The sequence below is a fragment of the Paramisgurnus dabryanus genome, chromosome 5, assembly GCF_030506205.2.
Source record: "Paramisgurnus dabryanus chromosome 5, PD_genome_1.1, whole genome shotgun sequence".
NCBI lineage: Eukaryota > Metazoa > Chordata > Actinopteri > Cypriniformes > Cobitidae > Paramisgurnus > Paramisgurnus dabryanus.
The window spans coordinates 32,910,453-32,932,466 of record NC_133341.1 but is presented as its reverse complement, the minus strand read 5'-3'; the positions used below and the strand labels follow the sequence as shown (position 1 = coordinate 32,932,466).

Genomic DNA, 22,014 nt, shown 5'->3' with positions numbered 1-22,014 from the left:
GATAAAGAATTAAAAGTGGACATTTATGTTGCCCATCACATTTTTATTCTCATGTGGATACATTTTTGATTTCAAGATATGAACTTTAATATGCGTTTGATGACTTAACAACATGAGATAAGACACTGTCAAGGTCCAAACAGTGAACTTTACACTCCGTATAACAAAACCACCTCAACTTACAGTCTGTGTTTCTTATTTTGTTCAAATTAAATTCATGCTAATTCATAATTCATTCATGCTGAAAACACAAATAATGTGTAAATAATCATGTTAACATTGGCTAAAATCTGTATTAATTTATACATAAGATCAGAGAGGTACATTTTAAAATCCCCACAGATTGAGACTTTACTCGTCGTCTACACCCTGCAGTAAACTTCTGACCAAAGTCTTAAGTGTGTAAATCTCACAGCAAACTTTTTAAAACACATTTGACCCCAAAATCAAAAAGAATTTTTTCACCATAATAAAAAAGGAATTTTTTTAAAGAGAATATATTTTGGTAACGTGTTACAATAAGGTTGTATTTGTTAACAATTAGTTAATGCATTAGCTAACATTAACTAATAATGAACAATACTTCTACAGCATTTATTAATCTTAGTTCGTGCTAATTTTAGCATTTACAAAAAAAACAAGCGTTTAAATTGTTAATATTAGTTAATGCATCATGAATTAACTGTATTAACATGAACTAACATTAACAAGACTTGTTTATATATTGTTATAATAGATATTGTTCATGTTAGTTAATGCATCTACTCATGTTTATTAATACAACCTTATTGTAAAGTGTTACCAATAATTTTATAATAAAGCAGATTTATCTCATTATCATAATGTATGCATGAATAGTTTATTGTTATAATATTTCTCATGACTGTAATATATTATCGTTGTAATACAATATTTTTGTATCATTCAAATAAGCATACATTACAGTACTGTACTACTATTCTAAAATAAATACTTTGCAATTTAAATGCTAATCTAATATAAAAAGTTTTAATATTCTTTGTTTAATATAATTATGTCTACTGATTTTGGGGTGAAATGTGACATTTTCTTGACAAGCGTCATCAAATTGAAATATTGGTAACACTTAACAATAAGGTTCATTAGTTAACATTAGTTAACTACATTAGTTAACATGAACTAATAATGAAGTGCACTTATACAGCATTTATTAATCTTTGTTCATGTTAATTTCATTATAGGCTACTTTATTAAAATCTTGTTAACGTTAGTTAATGCACTGTGAACAAACAATGAACAGCTTTATTTCTATTAACTAACATTAACAAAGATTAATAAATACTGTAACAAATATTGTGCTCATGGTGTGTTCATGCTAGGTAATACATTAACTAATGTTAACAAATGAACCTTATTGTAAAGTGTTACCGAAATATTGAATGTGAACACATTGTTCAAAACTTCAGCATTTGTAAAATTACAGTACAGGTACATTAGTACTAAATATAACCCAACGTATGCCATGCCCTTAAAGTGTAAAAAAAAATCTAAAATTAATAATAATAATTATGTTTAATCAGTAAAAACAGATGACATTATATCAAGTATTTCTTCAGCGTCTAAAGACTCCTATGATAAAAATCGTCAGTGCTTGACTTTTTAGTCGGGTTCAAAATAAAAACCAACAGGTTCATATAGGAGTGTGACAGCAGCAAACAGATTCTGTCATAATGAAATGATGTTTATGTTATTCTTCCAGCACATCCAACAAACCACACGAGTTCAGATGAATGCATGATACAGTAGCTCCATCATTTCATGCTAATTATATGAGAAACTACATGAAATAATTCATTTAGTCTTCAACATCAGCAGCATTGAGCAACATTGTTTGTTATTGTCACACTCCCAAAGCGATATATATGCAGTATGACCTATTAATAAAGAAAAATGAGTTGTGCAATTTATGGCATCTTAGTCTGGTGTTTGTGGTCACACACGACCATCTCAGGCTGTAACACTCGCTTTAACTTCTCTCTCTCTCTTTCGTGCCAGTGTTTTTCTTTCAAATGCAAAAAATGTCCCCTTTTATTTGTACCAGCAGCAGATTGTGTAGATCTGTAAATTGAAATGCATTTGGTGATCTCACTTTCTGCTTCACCTCGGACTCCTCTGTCAGTCTCTTCAGGTCACCACAGTCTCAGATTTGAACCGAATCTGAATCCCAAACCAATTCCCTGCAATCACAGTCTTTTAAAACTATGTTATTCACATTTTCACCAGCAGGTGACGCAGTGTTCACTCGTGTTGAATCTGCTCTTACACCCTTCTGGATCTATGGCACCTGCTCTACAGGCCGCATTTGGACGTCACCGATCTAGAGAAAGAGAGAGATGAAGTGGCACGTTTATTAAATTTGACAAAGTTAATACCATTTCACATCAGAGAGAGAAGCATCGATCAGCAGGTGATGGATGTAATATTGCTAAGATTGAATTTCTCTGTCTCAGTCAATGATCACAAGGTTTATTACATCATTCATAACACAAAGGAGAACTGATGCCCAGAATAAAACAATGCACAGACTTTTTTATTACAGACACCTTACTAATCTTGACAAAATTAAACTTAACGAAATGAAAGTTTATTTGTTAATACATCATCATAATAAATGATTTGAAGTTAAATAATAAATAATACATAGCCTAATATTGGACTGTTTCTGAATAAAAACTTGACACGAGGCTATGCTGTAAGTATTAACATATGTGACATCATAAGGGTCGATTTTTTGAAATTGAGATTCATACATCATCTGCAAGCTTTCAGTCAATGTATGGTTTGTTAGGATATTTGGTCGAGATAAAACTATTTAAAAATCTGGAATCTTAGCGTGCAAAATAATCTAAATATTGAAAAAAAAATCACCTTTAAAGTTGTCCAAATGAAATCCTTTACAACCTATATTATAATTATAAATACAATTTTTATATATTTATGGTAGGAAATGTACAAAATATGTTGATGAAATACGATCATTACTTAATATCCTAATGATTTTTGGCATAAAGTAAAATTTAAAATTTTTACTCATGCAATGTCTTGTTGGTTATTGCTACAAACACACCTGTGTGACTTATGACTGGTTTTGTGTTCTAGGGTCACATATTCGAATATTTGACCAAAAACATCATATAATTGTATTGTACTGTATATTTATAATATGCTCCATCTACTCATATATTTGAATATACTGTTAAAGTCAATGACTTGAGTCCATTGTTTCTACTTTTACAGACATGAAGTTCATAGTCTTGTACTGTTGTCTGTGATGTTTTGAATCAATGTTTTTAATGTTAGTTTGAGTTACTGATCTTAACTCTTACTGAATATTTGTTGAACTCTCTCAGAAGAAAATAATAGCTCAAAACTTGTGAAGTAAAGCATCTGACTGGTGGAGTGAATGAATGAAGGTACCTGAACATGAGCAGGTGCACTGAGGACATATATAACAGCACTGGCCACGTCTTCTGTTTTCAGACACTGTACAAGACAAACAATCGTGCTGAATTAACCCATGAGAACATACGTCACACACACACGCACACACGCACGCACACACGCACGCACGCACGCACGCACGCACGCACGCACGCACGCACGCACGCACGCACGCACGCACGCACGCACGCACACACACACACACACACACACACACACACACACACACACACACACACACACACAGACACACACACACACACACACACACACACACAGATCTCTTACATACAAACACATCTCTCTCGCTCTCTCTCTCTCTCTCTCACACACACACCTCTCACACACACACATGCGTGCACTCAGATGCATGCACACACCTCATTCATACACATCTCACACATGCATGCATGCACGCCCACGCACACACCTTTGTCACACAAACTCACTCACTCCCACATGCATGCATGCATGCACACACGCACACACACACACAGGCACATACACATGTGCGTGCACTCACATGTACGCCCACACCTCTCTCACACACACACACACACACATCTGCATGCATACACAATAATCACGCACACAATCACATGAACACACACTCCTCTTTTGCACACATCTCACTCACACATGCATGCACGCACAAAAAACACGCGCGCGCACTCACATGCACACACACACTTCTCTCTCACACACACACACACACACACACACACACACACTCACGCACACGCATGCACTCACATGCACGCACACACCGGTTTCACACACATCATACTCACACATGCATGCACGCACACACACACGCGCGCACACTCACATGCACACACACACTTCTCTCACACACATCTCACTCACACATGCATGCATGCATGCATGCATGCACGCACACACACAATCTGTTCACCTTTATACTCTCATAAACCGCTGCAGCTCGCTCTGGATCACTGTTGTGAAGTCGGAAGGCAAATTCAGTTTCCACTATTCCTGGTGATATACACTACACAAAAACATTGAAGAATTGACATGAATTAATCAAATGAATCTTTCTCTAGAGAAATAACAGATGAAAAGCAGTACTTTGGACTCACCGAGGCTCGAATGTGTGTTTTGGCCTCTAGTAACTCCTGTCTCAAACCTTCTGTCAGAGCGGTCACGGCGAATTTAGTAGCAGAGTAAAAGTGTGCATCAGCGCTGGAGATCACCCTGTGACCGCCCATACTACAGAGAGAAGACCACCATCACATTCAGATCTAACATAAACATACTGGATAATAAAGTGACAGAGATACCTGTTAATGTTGATGATGTGTCCGTCATCTACACCTCTCTCCTTCATGGACTGGTAAGCTTCACGCGTACAGATGGCCAAAGCCAGAATGTTTACCTGCACAGAAACACAAACACTGAAACCTCTTCTGCAATACATGTAGTGATCTTTTCGAGACATTGTAAAGTTAGAAAAACATGCAACAAGTTTTTGTCCCAGACCTGCTGACGGGTACTCACATCGATCATATTCCTCCAGCCTTCTGTGTGTCCACTGAGCAGAGGTTCATTGTGGGCCAGACCTGCATTATTAATGCACACATCCACACCCTGATGAAGAGTCTTTATAGCCGAGAACATGGACAGAATCTCATCTTCATTACACAGATCACATTTATACGGGATCAACATGCCGCTGTATCCTGCGCTCTGACACTCCGCTGCCAACTTCTGTACAGAGAAAAAACATAAAGAGCAGATCAATCATACAGACCTTTATAACAATAACCATTCTCATCACAACAATACAGCAACAACAACACACCTGTCAATGAGGAGAATATAAGAGCTCTTTAACATTATCACCAGCACACACGCACACGCACACGCACACACACACACACACACACACCCCAAGAACCTGTGACAATCCACAGAAGAGAACCTGATGGATGTAAATTAAACATTGATATGAACTTAAATTTAGGAAAGAAAATAAATCAGCCCTGTCCACTTCTGATGATGTCATTAGCTGATGAATTTACTAATGTACCTTTCTGAGAATCTCAAATTTGAACTTCTTATAATCATGTTATTAATAATATTTTCCAGCAATAAGACAAATCATCATTCATGACATTATGTAATTCTGCAAGGTGCTTTTATGCTAGATTTAAAGTGTGTGAAATAATGTTAGATATGCATTTTTTTCAAAACTCCAACCCACCACAAGAGCAACAATAACAGTAGTGATGCTGACCATAGCAAACCTCTCTCTGTGTGTGTGTGTTTGTGTTTATTAAACTTCACAATCCCTAAGCACAGATCAGACTGCAGTCGAGCTGACGGAGTCCTAATTCTGTTTGAAGTGTTTGCTGAGATCAGACTTCTGATTCTGAGAAGTGTTGCTCTGTTTCTGAGAGCACAGCTCTACATCAGCAAACTGATATCATGAGAAACTCTGAGGAAAACCTTAACACACACAGACCCAGGATCAGTGATCATGTTAAACTATCATCTGTCCTCATGAACCATACAGCAAAAAGTGCATTCTTTGGGCAAAAAAATATATGACAAATAGATTTTGTAGAAACTGAAGCTTAATTAAATATACTTTTTGAATTTGAAAATATATTTAGTTTTAACCTTCATATATTAAAGGTGCAGTGTGTAATTTTTAGAAGGATCTCTTGACAGAAATGCAAAATAACAAAACTATATTATCAGGGGTGTATAAAGACCTTTTTATAATGAACTGTTCTGTTTTTATTATCTTAGAATGAGACGTTTTTATCTACATACGCGGAGGGTCCCCTTACATGGAAGTCGCCATTTTGGGCCGCCATGTTTCTACAGAACTTTTTTTACTAAGTTATCTCTGTCAATTACATGTTTTTCCGGTGGCGGCTACTGTAGCTTCTCAATATTTTTCAAAAGCGAGGGGTGAGCAGTGGACTGATATGTTGGCTGTAATTCACAACCTCACCACTGGATGCCGCTAAAATTTACACACTGCACCTTTAACATTTCAAAATGTATTTCAGGGGCATCAAATACATTTTTTATTTTACACCCATACCGCAAAAATATATATTTTTCTGACCAAAATATTAAAGTTTGTATAAAATGTATAAGTATGTATTAAATCTAAAATTATAAGTAAATTTTTACAGTTGAAAGTATATTTAATTTTAATATTTATAAACCAGTTATGTTTACAGGTTTGTTACATACAAAGTTTTTCTTCCAATGATGTCCTTCAAACATTTTATTGTTAAAAAATATTTTAAAATATATAAAAAATGGCTAAATGTCTATATTTGAAAAATTAATTTTTGTAAACATATTTCTAACAATATTTTCTGGTCATTTTTTGTATATTTTGAAATATATTCATGAATATATGAATTACCATTTCCAAGATATGAGGCGTGTTTACACACAATTAATTAAGTCATGATTTAATGTTTACATTTAATATATATTACAACATTTTTTTTTGAAAGAATATTATAATTTAAATGTATTTTTACGTGGCATACATGTTTTATGTTGCTTAAAAATAAAATGCATTGTGTCCAGTTGAAAAGTTGTTTGTATTTGCAGACATTTAAAAAGAACACATTTTAGTGTTGCAATGGCAATAACCTGGTATTTTTGCTTAAGGTTATCATCATACCGGCAAAACTCATACCGGCCCAGGCCTACAGTTCTCATACACTAACATATCCGCTTTTATTCAAAGTGACTAGTGCATTTAAAGGTATAGACTTTCATCGGTATGTGTGTTACCGGGAACCCGATGTCCTCATACCAACTGAATTGATTTTGTCTCACGTTTGTTTCTGCTTATAAAGTTTCACTGTACAGCTCAGAGCTGTTTAACCTGTTACACCATCCCAGAATAACACTTTACCTGATTTCTGTTTTTTAACACAATCAATCCTCCATGTCACTAAAATCAATAAGGGTGCAGAACACTGGACATTGATGGATGATGGGACACACAAACACACGCACGCACGCACGTGCACACACACACACACACACACACACACACAGATGTCATTGGTGTCCTGACAGGAGTGATAAAGCGCCTCGTTCCACTCATTAACACTGCAGATCCAGACACAGGGATGCAAGAGAAGAAAACCAGGCTGACAAATGAGATTTTGTAAATTTGTAATCAATCTGCAAGTAACATGAAATTTATAAACAGAAGGGGAAAATTTGACTAAAATGGTTGTGTGTGTGCTTCTTCAACCTCACTAAACATCTGCCCAGGATCAAATCACAGCATGAAAAAATTACTGAGATTAAAATAGAGAGACAGAGACAGAGACAGAGAGAGATAATAAATTATTATTCTTTTCAATGTTCTTTTCTCATTGCTGTCTGAGTTTGAACTGGAGTTGGGTTCAGCCGGAGAAAGTAAAGTCTTGTGTAAGTGAGATCTGTTCAGGGAATTGAGAGCCAGAAATACACACACTTCTCTTCTCCATGAGTTTCTCATTGCACCTGTAGCACAGAGTTATTTAAGCTGTCGTTGAATATTCCCATCTTCATTTATTTCACAGCCACGCAGTAAAACATGAGGACAACAAAGTACCAGAAACAGCCCAGACTCTCATAAGAAACAACTAATAAAACACATCAAAAGGCCGATAGATATTTATAGATTTACAAGAGATAAAATAGTAATAAAGTGAAATAAAATACTTTCCATCTTCCTAAAGTCTACATAATAATAGAATCTATAAAAAAAGTTGATTTCATTTATTTGAAATGTATATTAAAGGTCCACTGCAGCATTTCCTGCAGAAAATTTGTTAGTTAAGGTGGTAGGATTGGGTGGGTGGCCGGGGGGGGCGTGGCAATAAAAGGCACGGGGCTTACATGTCATGATGAAAATATACTAGATTATTAATGAATTAAATGTTTTTAACAAATACCTCTAACAGGAATAGCTGCGGGATGAAGTGAAACTAAAGGGTTAATAAACACAAACTGAAGCAGATGTTGTAGAACGTCTGGCGAAAAATTATAGATGATGGATGGACAAAAATGGTAAAAACTGATTATTTCCCACTATTAATTACATTATCTTAAAGGAGTGTAAGATAATGTAGCAGGCCGCCTGAACTGCAAACTGCTGCACTGTGTAGATTTACCGCCATCTAGACGTGAAATTGTGAATTGCAACCAACAGCTCAGTCCACAGCTCACCCCTCCTTTTTGAAGCGCATAGAGAAGCTACGGTATTGAGAATCACGAACACCAAACCAGTTTTTTTCCAGACTTGAAGTTTGTGGCTGCAAATTCACAATGAGCACGTCAGTATTATAATGCAACTTAAATGAGGCTCAGCGCATGTGCAAACATTTATTTTTTATTTTGTGGCGGACTAAGAAATAAATGAATGTATGGGAATGTACAACGACGCTCTCAGGTGATGTCACAGCAGTAGGCAGTGCAAATATAATGACACACCTATTATCCCTCCCACTCCGAAGTGTTACTAAATTCGATGGAAAGCTAACCAAGCCAAAATGAGGTGAGCATGACATGACCTAACCCAAACCAAACCCAAACGCCACCACAGGACAAACATGTCGTCGTCGTCTGAGACAAAAGAGAAGTTTGTCCATTTATGGCTACTATCGAAACATGATGACGACTTCCATGTAAAGGGGACTTGTGGTGTATGGAGATAAACGGCTCATTCTAAGGTAATAAAAACAATACAGTCCAATTAGTAAGGTCTTAATACACCACTATAGTTATGTAGATTATGATGCATGATCCTCTCTAAAAGTTACCCAATGCACCCTTATTTATTAACATGTTTATTACACCATTTCACTTGTACTGGTATCAATAACGGAAATCACTTTATCATGACTCAAACAAACTATGCCTGTAAGAGATTTCAGCTGTCCAAAGGTTGTTGAATTGTTAATCTGACTTATTAAAAATGGTTGAAGCCCTACTGACACACTGAGCATCTAAACATCTGTCTTTAACATTGGATAGCCATTATCACTGACCTGAGACCTGTTAATGTAATTCATGTGATTATTATTACAATAACAGCTGAAGTGTAGTGAATGAGACACAGATTGTCAGTGAATGAATGAAATAAAGTGAGTAAATGAGTAAAACTAACCTATGACAGCAGATAACATAAAGCCACCTCTGACATCTGATGCACTTTACTACAAATACTACAGTCGGCTACAGTAAACAACAAAGTGAATAGCCAGGGCACACTGCACAGCAAGTACTATGTAAGGGATAATGTAGAGGCAGCCGGTAGTTATCGGGAAATAAGCCCCGACAGTGTGATCAGGACCCGACGCGAAGCGGAGGGTCTTGTATCACACTGAAGGGGCTTATTTCCCAATAACTACCGGCTGCCTCTACATTATCCCGCTTATTACACGGCTACTTGTCACATAAGAAAAAAAACTGGACATGAATATGAATTTGAAACATTTTATTGGCATATTTGTTTTAAATTAACATTTTTTATCCTTCCGCGAAACTTTGCACAGATGCATAAAATGATCGTAATACCTTATTAAGATCCTCTGCTTCATACTTGTCTATCTTCATTTTTTTCTCTTTTAGCCAGTCTTTGAGAAGTTTTAATGCCCATTCTGTATTTTTTTGTGTGTTGGCTTCGTAGCTGTCATGCTCTATTTTGTCAAGTTCAGTCTCAGTAAGCTCTCTGTGTCTTGTCGTGGTTGTCCAGTGTTTGTCACAAGATGGCGCCAAACAGACAGTAATCTTTATTGATCTTTATTGGCGCGGAGCGATCTTACTCGTAAAAGTAGTACCGGCTATGCGTTATTATTTTGGAGCGGTTATTATTCGAAAAGAACGAACCTGCAAATGTCTCAACTGACCAATCAGAATCAAGCATTCCAGAGAGCCGTGTAATAAATATAAATAAACATCACAATAAAATACTACATTATATATTCACACTATATTAAAAGAGAAGAAAGGCAAAATAGCGGTTCTGTTATTATAAAGATAAGAAGACAAACACAGACGACTAATAAAGACAGACAGACATTGGGTGTGTGTTTATATTTAAGGTTGAATGAGGTGATGTTTTAAATGGTGTAAATAAGACTAAACAGTGTTTAACAACAGAAAGACAAGGTGAGACATGACATGTGTTCAATTTGTAAAATGTGCTCACGAGTACACAACACTGCAGTGTCTGTACGAGAGATAATGTGTGATAATTATACTGTGTGAAGTATAAAAGCCAATCCACCACCACAAGAAGCTCACAGCGGTGAGGCAAACGTTCAGCTCCACTCGATTTCTTGCCAAAAGGCCAAAAGCAGAGAAACGCATCAAATGTCATTTAGCACATTTAAGAAATGTTAATGTTTGACATTTCACGAAATGCTGCTTCTGTAGCACAACTACTGTGTTTTAAAACAACACACTAATATGTGAACATAGTGTGAGAAATGAGAAAATCTGAAACAAAATCCAAAAACAAATTCTCATCTTTTGAAAGCGCTCACATATGAAACAATGTTTTTACAAAATCTGCCACAATTCAGTTGAATTAAAGAGCCCCTATTATGACCTTTTTACATGATGATATATAAAGTCTCAGGTGTGCCAGAATGATTCTGTAAAGGTTTAGCTAAAAAAAAAAACACTGATAATTTATTATATAGCATGTCCCACATGACCCCATTTGGGTGGACGCAAAAACGCGTCTGTACCTTTAAATGCAAATGAGCTACAGCTCCTTACTTCCTTACAAACAGACAGTGAGCGCTTTCAGTTCAAATTGATCTGATTAAAACAGTCTGAGACAATAGGATCTAGTGGACAGAGTACAACTCACCGAGAGTGGAAACTCTGGTATTGCCTAACTGTAAGTGGGCGGGGCGTTAGCAGTGTGACCTCACATTGATAAACGGCGTGTCTAATAAGACTGCTTTGATGTAATGGAGATTAAAAAACAAGGAGCGGGTGAATGTTTTCATGGTAGGGTGGCTGTGTTCACACACACTGCCAACACACATTTGCCGCTTTTCCATTGCATAGTACCCCACACTTTGGCTTGGTTAGCTTTTCCATCGAGTTTAGTAACACTTCGGAGTGGGAGGGATTTTAGGCGTGGCGTTATATTTGCTGTGCCTACTGCTGTGACATCATACAAGTGAGAGCGTGTTGGAATGCTATACGTCCCTGTAGAAGATCTGACCGTTATTAATCTTCTACGATGTTATTCCCGGAATGAGTTGGTTGACGCGTTTAAACTTTAATTACCGTTAAGAAGAGTCCAAGCGTTGTCCTTGCTTTAGAGTGCAATCCATTTATTCCAAAACATTAAAACAGCATGACAAACATATCTATACGGTAGAACGGTCAAAAACCCTTTGCCCTTCCGGGTTAACACCTTGACCTCAACAATACATTTCCTATCTATATACCTGATGCATTCACAGATACACAGCGACACCTAGTGCAATAAAGACAACATAGCATCTCAATAGCAGCAGTAAAATTTGGCTGCTACAGTCCCCATACATTCATTTATTTCTCAGTCCACCACAAAATTAAAATGAGATATTTGCACATTGCATTTATCACTACTTCTGTCTCACATGACTGTTTCTATACAAACACAGATGGCGTCAAAAGTTGCATTTAAGCATATATAATGCTGACGTGCACATCGCGAATGTCCTGCCACAAACTGCAAGTCTGGAAAAAAACTGGTTTGGTGTTCGTGATTCTCAACCTATGGATGTTTTCATCACTTAAAGGGAGTTTGGGAACTTATAGCAAAGCACAGATGACAACAGGTTTACTCGAGACAGCGCATGCTAGCATGAAGGTAAAGCTAATCTTTTACATTATAGGGATGACGATTCTCAGACCAATCAGTGATCTACAGTGTTTTCGCATTAGGTTTCGGTATCAGCTCGGGTTGCTTGGAATCCCGACCGAGGTGGTACTAAACAAAAGATCAGGTACTACATACTGTACCCAGTGGAAAAGCCCCTAAAAGTAAGCTGACACGACCCAAACCAAACCGTGGGGTACTATGCAATGGAAAAGCGCCAATTATGTTCAAACACCTTCTAAAAGTGGATTTTGCATAATAGGTGCCCTTTAAAGTGAAAGAGCTGCAACTACGTTTCTAAATGGAGAAACTTCTGCTTATAATCCATAATGCAGCAGAAGTGTTTAATGTTTATTATAAAACGGGCAGTTCTGGTTCTTCATTCTGATTGGTTGAAACGCGTTCTAAGCCGTGATAAAATACACCGGTAACCTCACGGTCCAGACCACATTACATAAGTATCACTGCGCCACTTTTGCTGCGTACTGATTTATGAAAATAAACAACAGTGTCTTTAATCATTTTTAATTTGTCTACAATTGCACAATTAATGCCGATATCCAGATAACTGTCAATAAATATTGTTGAGTCATCTCGTCGATAAAGAGAAAACGTTGTCTGAGGAGTTTATAAGTCAAGTTCATACGTCCGCTATTATCCACTAGATGGCGATCTTTCCCAACTTAAACACTTACGCATTCACTCAACACTGAAAACACAGCGTGTAAGTTTTGATGGCTCAATCTGATCTCTTACTAAAGTTATTCACAAATATGGAATTATCTCCGCTTTTAGCTAAAAATTTGGAGAGGTGATAAGAGAACAAATGAAGGTAGGATGAATGAAAGTTTTTTTGTTTGTTTTTGTTTGAAAGCGGATGGTCTGTTCTTTCATTTGATATTTTATGTTTATTTAAAGAAGATAATTTTTCTGCAAGGCATTAAACTAAAACTGGGTGGCAACTTAAAAAAAAAAAACGCTGACGGGGAAAGAGTTCAGCATGCTTCCAAGCATATTTGATCATCACTTCAACAGTTGCACAATATAAATGTTAATGTATAAATTAGATGAATGCTGATTTATAAAATAAACACTACAGTCTTAAATCATATTTTCATTGTGTCTTTGCTGCATCTGTGTTGGTTGGGAACTGCGCTCTGTTTCAGTCACACTTGATTCTGAGGAACTACTTTGTTTGGCGGAAGAGTAATATTTGTACTAATATAATTACAACTTATTTGTGTTTTATTTTATAAAATCCCGCTAACGTTATGCATATGAAGTAACCGATTTATAAACGCAATAAACCCCCTCGAAGCAGTGGGGTTACAGTGCATTTTATAACAGCTAAGGGGGTTTAACAACGCCCCTTAGCTGTTATAAAATGCACTGGTAACCCACTGCTTCTCGGGGTTTATTGCTTTATTTTGATCACACCACAGCACAGTAAACACAATTAACCAGGTTTAAAATGAGGTTAATAATAATTGATTTTCACATGAAGCTCTCTGAATCTGTATCAGAGACAAACACAGCCAATATTTGAGCCAATACATCAGCGACAGTAACAGAAGGTCAGCAATACACAAAATGACCACCAACAGATGAAACCATCTCACCTCACGAAGGGGTTTCTTAATAGCCGCAAAACAGCTCTGCATAATCACAGATGACATCACATTCAATCTATTTCTGCCATAGGCTATATTACACAATACACCCAGACAGACTGACTATGAGAATCAAACTCTTCAATTAGACAGAAACCTAAAGCTTTAAGGGTCATTATGAAAGATAATCGCATTTGGTCCATTGCAGCGCTCTCTCTCTCTCTCTCTCTCTCTCTCTCTCCCCTCCCTCGCTTGCATGCACTCAATGAACCTGAGCGAGCACATCTCCATCTGTGTGATTGTGATGTTATTGGTTTGTGTAGAGACATCAGGGGACTTCAGTAGACACAGGCAGATCCTCAGAGGCCCTTCAGATTTATTTTCATAGCTCTGTGCGGATATATTACTCATTTTACAAGAATATTAGAAAAGCTGTGTTTCTCCTGAGGGTCCTAAATAAACCAACCACAATAGCAGGTGAACTGAGAATAGTTTATTTGTCATAAATATTTTCTTTAAACTATATTTGTATTGCTCACAGCATCACACAGAGGAGGAGCTCTAGTGTACACCCTTCTGATACCCCAACCATCATCGACGCATAAAACAATTCAAACTTTGATTGATCGCATTGCACTTTAAAAAAAATATAAAGGTGCTTTACAATGGCATAGAAGAAACGTATTATTTAAAACACATTCATTTATCATAAATCATGTGTTATTAAACCTTAAAAATATATAGCTGCCATCCAACAACATACTAATTGTAAAATTGTTTTCTTTAATTCAAATTCAAGTTTAAGAATGTTTATGTCATGAATTTTATTTTTTGGGGGTGCGCAAAGGGATGCACGCCAAAAAGTTAGTTTTTAGGGATTAAAACAGAGGCAGAAAGAGAGAGACAGACATAGAGAAAGAGAGAGATAGAGAGAGAGAGAGAGAGAGAGAGAGAGAGAGAGAGAGAGAGAGCACATGGAGTCAACCTTTCAGAATGACCCATTTAAAAGCACAGTGGGAAAAAAAACGTCTCTTATACACACTGCGACTGGCAAACTGCCCAGTGTGAGAAAAGACAAGAGATGAAAACACTGAATGAAAGAGAGGAGTCCGGTCCGCTCTGTATGAAGGCACCGCGGTGACTGACTTAAATAAATACAATAAGCCGCCTGCCAAGACGACAGAATTCATTAGACAGAATAGACCCAGCACCCCTGAATCTGATCCCTGGCTGCCGGAAGACAAGTGTGCATGTGTGTGTTTGTGTGTGTGTGTGTGTGTGTGTGTGTGTGTGTGTGTGTGTGTTTGTGTGTGTGTGTGTGTGTGTGTGTGTGTGTGTGTGTGTGCATGTGTGTGTGTGCGTGTGTGTGTGTGCGTGTGTGTGTGTGTGTGTGTGTGTGTGTGTGTGTGTGTGTGTGTGTGTGTGTGAGAGAGAGAGAGAGAGAGACCATGTCACCAGGCTATTTCAGATCTGATTAAGTGCCTCTTACCAGAGTTGTGAAACTTGGCGTCAGATCTGACAGCTGGGCGGAGCTTACAGTTCAACAAAGTCCTGCCCCCATTGCACAGAACTCAATGGTTTATTAACTCAAAATAATTAAAGGGACAGTTCACATAAAATGCTCTTTTCAAAAGAACATAAACCCACAGTGACCCTCTAAAAATATACACCACTGTACAAGACATAAAGCACCATAAACATATTTCATTAGTCCTTAGCCGGTTGCCTCTCCTGATTTTGCCAAATGGTTGATGTCCTCCTAGCAACATTATGTTGACTCTGGGACAACATTTCAATCAACCAATCAGATTTCAGAAATACATGTACAGTTTGTGTCAAATTTAAGCTTACAACCAGCTTCTATTGTTTTTCAATTATCATTTCAAGGAGGACCGGTTATGGTGGTGCCGTGACCCGGATGGGAGTGAGGTTTAGGGGGATACATACATGTAGGGGGATAGGTGCTCTAGCGACAGAAGCTAAGGGTCATGGCCTTTAGCCTCCTTGTTAGAGCGCCCAACTCCCATGCTGGACATATCCCTGGTTTGTGTCCTGTTGGGGACAGGTGCGTGTGACCGCTTACACTTCCTTCACTATAGCTGCCGTAATGATCACTTTCTAATCACTTTATCCTATTCAAGTGTCTGCCAAATGCATAAATGTAAATGTGCTGTTATTATGTTTATTTTTAGCATTGATAAATATGTACAAGAGCTGGGATGATTCTTTGTTTTACATACAGGTTGTTTTTGCTGAGAATTATGACTTTAAAGGAAGATGAATGTGTCATTCAAACGATATTCACTCTTAAATGGATAAACAATGTCATTGGATATTTACTCTGTTAATCTGAGTTGATTTAAACATGCCCACAACCGGTTTGGCAACACTTTACTCAATTGTAAAACATCTACACAAACACGATCCATTAATGTCACTGACAACAGGACAGATCAGTTCACAGTTTAAACAGATGAGATTTACACAACACACCAGCAGCACTGTAACAATATCAGCTATGTATTTAAATATGTGTTGTTTGTATATTGAATATCTTAGTTTAAAAAAAAGGAAAATGTGCATAGTTAAATAGTATATGGATGTAATGTGTATATATAGTCCAGAGAAAGAATAAGAAGTAAGAAGGAGATATACTGTAGCAACTGTAAAATGTTGTGTAAACACTAGCCAGGGGTGATCAATTTAAATATCTCATTTATTGTTTAACTTCTATTGAAACCAAATGAGACTTCACCAAAGCCCTTTACAAATCCATCTTTTAGAGTTTTTGCCTGTTTACAGGTTTGTTATTTAATAAAAAAGCCATTGAGCCCTGATCTCATGCTTCTGAATATTCAAACAGGTCAGCAGAATCTTCCTGTTTGATTGATGTGAAGCTCATGGCACCAGCAGATCACCTGCATGCACCGCTTGTTTCCTAGAAATCAGCTGAGCTTGAAGGACAAGAGATCCCTCAGAGATCAAATGACCCACAGTTATCCCTTTTTCCATACGACACTTCGATTTTTATCAATCATCTTCTGCCGTGTCTCACTTTCCATTGCCTGCCCCTCACTCATCTGAAGAGCTCTGTTGTACTGAGATCATCAAACTTTATCTGCGCGTTGATGTCCACTGTAAAGTGTTTACTATGAGAGATGTATTACATCTGTGACCTCGCTGAACTACGCAAGGACAAAGAGAGGGAACAGAATCAGCGCTAGAGGGACGTCTATTTCTGCTTGGGCATATATGACTATAGCATATCGAAATAATAAGGACTCAAATAAAGAAACAGAAATGAAATGTTTGTGACTAGGCATGGGCCGGACCAGTTACCAAGGTTTTAAAGAGTCAAGGTTTCAAAACCACTAAAATTTAATCTGATATCACTTTTAAGGTATAAGCTGGTTTACACAATGTTAAGTTAAATAATTAAGTCATTTAATATTATTAATATTAATATATTTTAATTGTATAATTTTTATAATTTTTTGAAAAGATATTATAAATTAAGGCCTTATTTTTGCCTGGCAGCTGCACACATGTTATGTTCCCTAAAAAAAAATGTATTGTGTCCAGTTGAAAAGTTGTTGTTTGTATATGCAGACATTTGAAAATAACACATTTTAGTGTTGCAATGGCACTGTGAAACCGTGGTATTTTTGCTTAAGGTTATCATACTGCCAAAATGCCTATTTGTGACTCCTTTTCTTTTTTCTGCAGGAAGTGTTGGAGTACATATTGAGGCGAAGTAACCCCAATTTAACCCCCAGTCATCACTATTGACCTTTAGTCCATTGTGAGGCAGTTTTACCATATTTTCATTTTCTCTGAGGTCTGTTTGTTTGAAATGAGAAGCAGAGAGAGAGAGATGTCCAATGAGCTCCTGCTTCAAAAACATTTCTTAACATATTCCTACAGTACTGGTTCTTTTGATTTGTGAATGTGATTCTGTGTTTGTTTCAGTTTTTTATTACCGTTTACATTCTTGAATAATAAAACTTAACAGCTGTGGTCACAACACACAGTCTTCATAATGAAGCCTTTGACACAAACACATTAATGTCTTGTGGTCAGACAAACACAAAGCTCGCCTTGTCCCTCATTTCAAAGAGGAAAGAAAATGTGGATTCAGATACTGTAACGTCACAGCTTCTTTATGCTTATTACAAATAAAAGCCACCTCAGTGACATCAGATGGCCGAATAACACAGAAATAACACAGGACGGAATAAAAACACATTCTTGACATAAAACATTTCCTGATCGGACAATCAAAGCTCTTCTGCAGATTCTGCAGTAAATCTCAGCCGTCTCACTATTCCTTAACCTTCAACCTTTGGTCATCATAACACTATGACTCAATGTACTGTATGTGTGTCACAAACAAACACAGATACAGTATGAACGGATGTGACAGACATATAGTGAGCAACAGATCTTAATAACATTTTGCAGTAAGCAAATATTTGCAACATATAAGATTAAAAACCTTCAGTGAAAAGTTTATTCCTGATCATTTTTATCTGATCTCTTAATTGTTGGTACTGTACATTTCTAAACGTTTCTCTACCCTAAACCGAAACAACATCATGACTTTCCAACCAACTACAAAGCATGTATTACTTCATTCATTTGACATTTAAGTGAACTCATTTCTATTCATAATCTCAAACAGTGGTTGTAAAGCAAACTCTGGGCCAGGTCATTTCTGGTTTTACAACCTATCAGAAACTTTTAAAGTCTTTTCTGTCTACACGTGTGTCTGAGTTATGCTCTAGGGCAGGGCTGAACAACCTGTCAAACATTGACAAGATGTGATTGACTGATTGACATACATGACATGAGAGGCACGAAATAAACAATGCACATTCTTAACTTTCATCAGTCCCATCTTATATGCGAATTCAATAATATGTAAACTATCTGCAGATGTAAACACCAAGACTGTGAGGTGTATAAAGGGCTGCCGGTCATACTAGATCAGTGGTCACCAACCTGTTCCTGGAGGGCACCTATCCTGCAGAATTCAGTTCCAACCCCAATCAAACACACCTGAACCTGCTAATCAAGTTGTTCAGGGCTACCTACAAATTAAAGGCAGGTGTGTTGTAACTAATACTGTATATGCAGGACAGGTGCCCTCCAGGAACAATGTTGGATACCCATGCACTAGACTTTTCATCCCATTGACTTCCAATCATACACATGATGTGAATAAGTGAGACCGGAAACGAAAGCTTGTGCAACGAGAAAGTTCAAGTCTTGTGAACTCTGACCTGCGTATTGGTGTCACGTGTTGCGTAGTGCTAGTAAAAAACTGGTATGTCACTGCATGACCTTTCTCTTTACTGAAAGCACAAATGGCCGAAGCTAAAGATTATATTTATGAGCTGCTTCCCACCCACTCCCTGCAGCAACGCCCGATAAATACTTGCATGCTTAAAAGTCAACTAGTAAGACCGCAGCTTAACGATCCTGACGAGCCTCTCATATCTGTCATTGTAAACATCTTAGTGTAACAAATATCTTTGCTTCAGTATTTTTGAAGTTTGATTGCTCTGTCAGAAGTGTCACATGTCATAAGCTGTAATTTTAATGAAAAAATCTGTAAAGATGGTGCCTCACTTAATAAATGACAGCATATGAGTTATAATAAATAATAACAGCCTGCATTATATTTAATACATCACACTAATATTAAGAGTGAAATTAATAATGGTAATATATTAGTAATATTTATTTAATAACCAGCGTTATGATACTTACACATACACACATACATATATAATATACAAATTCAAGAGATATGGGAGTTTCATTATAAATGAACAGGTTTCTGTGCTCGTGTAAAGTGGGCGGGGCTAAACTCATCAAGACTTTAAAAGCCACCAATCACCTTTACTCGATTATGACTGTATGATTATTAATTAACCAGTTATAGCACTGGTATGATCAATGTGACTGAGTTAAAAGCAGGACGTTACTTAAACACCCATTGTTTTATTGTTTATGTAAATCATCCAAGACTATAATCGATGTTCATGCACCTGCTAACAAACTAGCACCATCATCCAGGCCTGAAATCTCATCTTAACGCCCACAAATCAAACACACACATCATCGCCTACCTCGATTTTGTCCACGCTTCTGGCGCATCCGACCACCTTCATACCGTGCTGGACCAAAGCCCGAGCGACAGCCGCTCCGATCCCGACAGAAGCTCCGGTAACCAACGCGACTCTCCCCCTCCAGCGCTCCATCATCAGCGGATACAATGTATCAGAATCACCCGCCAAACACCACCGACTGGTAACAATGTATCAGAGCGACCGCGAGCGCTATGATGTCTCACAATATCAACCTGTGAGTGAGTGAAGGAGATCAGGGCGGGAACTAATCGTGTCAAACCCGCCCAGATCGTGTACTGCTGCTGACACCCGGGAACAGCTCCACACACACGGATCCAATCTCCGAGGAGACCGCAAATAAACATTAACGGAGGAGGAAACGGGTGAGATTTGGGTCGCTCGCACACAGACAGACAGACAGATAAACACCCACTTTATGTAGGATATAGTTTAACCCACAATGAGGATGTGAAGCAAGCATTATACTCTTAAAGGGAAAGTTCACCCCAAAATTCTGTCATTTTCTCATCTTCATGTCTAAATCTGTATAAATATCTTCTTTCTGATGAACACAAAAGAAGATAAATGATGGTCAGCACACAGCTGATTACTTTGACTTCCATAGTAGGAAAAACAAATATTATGGAAGTATTGTGATAAATGATGAAGAAGATATTTTATAAATAATACTACAGCACACAATTGATACAACCCATTGAATTCCACTGTATTTGTTTTTCCTACTATGGAAGTCAAAGCCCTACTGACAAATCCAGCAAAGACCAGCATAAGCTTAAGGTGGCAGTAGCTGGTCCCCCAGCCTGGCAAAGCTGGTCTTCCAGCATAACCAGCTAAGTCCAGCTAGACCAGCTTAAAAAGTGACCAAAACACAGCTAGACCAGCAATACCAGCTTATGCTGGTCTTAGATGGATTTTTCAGTAGGGTGGTTACAATCAGCTGTGTGTTTACCATCATTTATCCAAATATCTTCATTTGTGTTCAATGGGAAAATAATTTTCATATAGGTTTAGAACAACATGAGGAGAAAATGATGAGGGAATTTTAATTTTGGTGTGAACTATCCCTTTAAATTACTGCCCCGTGTAATTCCAAAACTTTATGACTTTTTATTTATCTTCAGTTAAAAAGTAAACGAGATCAATAGGATTTTGGCTGTATAATAAAATACAATTGAGAACCAGAAGAGAAAAAAGGGTATGAAGGATCTTCATGTGTCTTGAGTTATATAGTCAGTATTTTCTGTGTGAATACTAACAATTTGTATAAAACTAAAGTTATATACTTTATGTATAGCCCAAAAATTAATATCAACCTGCAATGGTTCTCCAAACATGACTAAAATAGATCATGCACCTGATAAATATAACACAGACAGATTTACAGCATATATAGACTATACAAAACACACCATCTAGTGGATACCAATAGTCATCCTGTATATAATCAGTAATAAGAAAGGTCTTTGAGGTCTAAAATTGTAGTTTAAAGGGAACATTTCACAAGACTTAAAGATTTAAAATAAATCTTTGGTGTTCACGGAGCATGTATGTGAAGTTTTAGCTCAAAATACACCACAGATAACTTATGTTAAATTGGCACTTTGTAGGTGTGAGCAAAAATTTGCAGTTTTTGGGTGTGTCCTTTGAAATGCAAATAAGGCTGATCTCTACACTAAATGGCAGTATTGTGGTTGAACAGTGCAAATTAAGGGGTGGTATTATAATAAAAAGATCCCTTTCTGACATCACAAGGGGACCCACATTTCAATAAGATATTTTTTCACATCTTAATAGAGAATGGTTATCAAAACTAAGTTAATGGGTTGATCTTCATCACATTTTTCTAGGTTGATAAGAGCACTGGAGACCCAATTATAGCACTTAA

General features: G+C 37.2%; 1 protein-coding gene across 1 annotated transcript; it reads right to left on the bottom strand.

Annotated features, from left to right (window-relative positions):
* Positions 1 to 22: 22 nt before the first annotated feature.
* On the bottom strand, positions 23 to 20,461 carry dhrs11a (dehydrogenase/reductase 11a). The gene is made up of 7 exons (XM_065251156.2): positions 20,109 to 20,461; positions 4,999 to 5,208; positions 4,782 to 4,876; positions 4,581 to 4,710; positions 4,397 to 4,489; positions 3,457 to 3,522; positions 23 to 2,356 (listed from the first exon to the last, which is right to left on the bottom strand). Exons 1-7 carry the CDS (start codon positions 20,241 to 20,243, stop codon positions 2,315 to 2,317), a joined length of 771 nt encoding a protein of 256 aa, XP_065107228.1. The 5' UTR covers positions 20,244 to 20,461; the 3' UTR covers positions 23 to 2,314.
* Between the last annotated feature and the right edge of the window lie 1,553 nt (positions 20,462 to 22,014).

What these genes read in the sequence shown, in the direction of transcription:
- dhrs11a (XM_065251156.2), bottom strand. Translation starts at nt 20,243, where the DNA reads ATGATGGAGCGCTGGAGGGGGAGAGTCGCGTTGGTTACCGGAGCTTCT. An exon ending in AAACACACATTCGAGCCTCG is followed by an intron (nt 4,490 to 4,580) that starts GTGAGTCCAAAG and finishes GTTTTTGTGTAG; the next exon opens with TGTATATCACCAGGAATAGT. An exon ending in GTGCACCTGCTCATGTTCAG is followed by an intron (nt 2,357 to 3,456) that starts GTACCTTCATTC and finishes CTCTTTCTCTAG; the next exon opens with ATCGGTGACGTCCAAATGCG.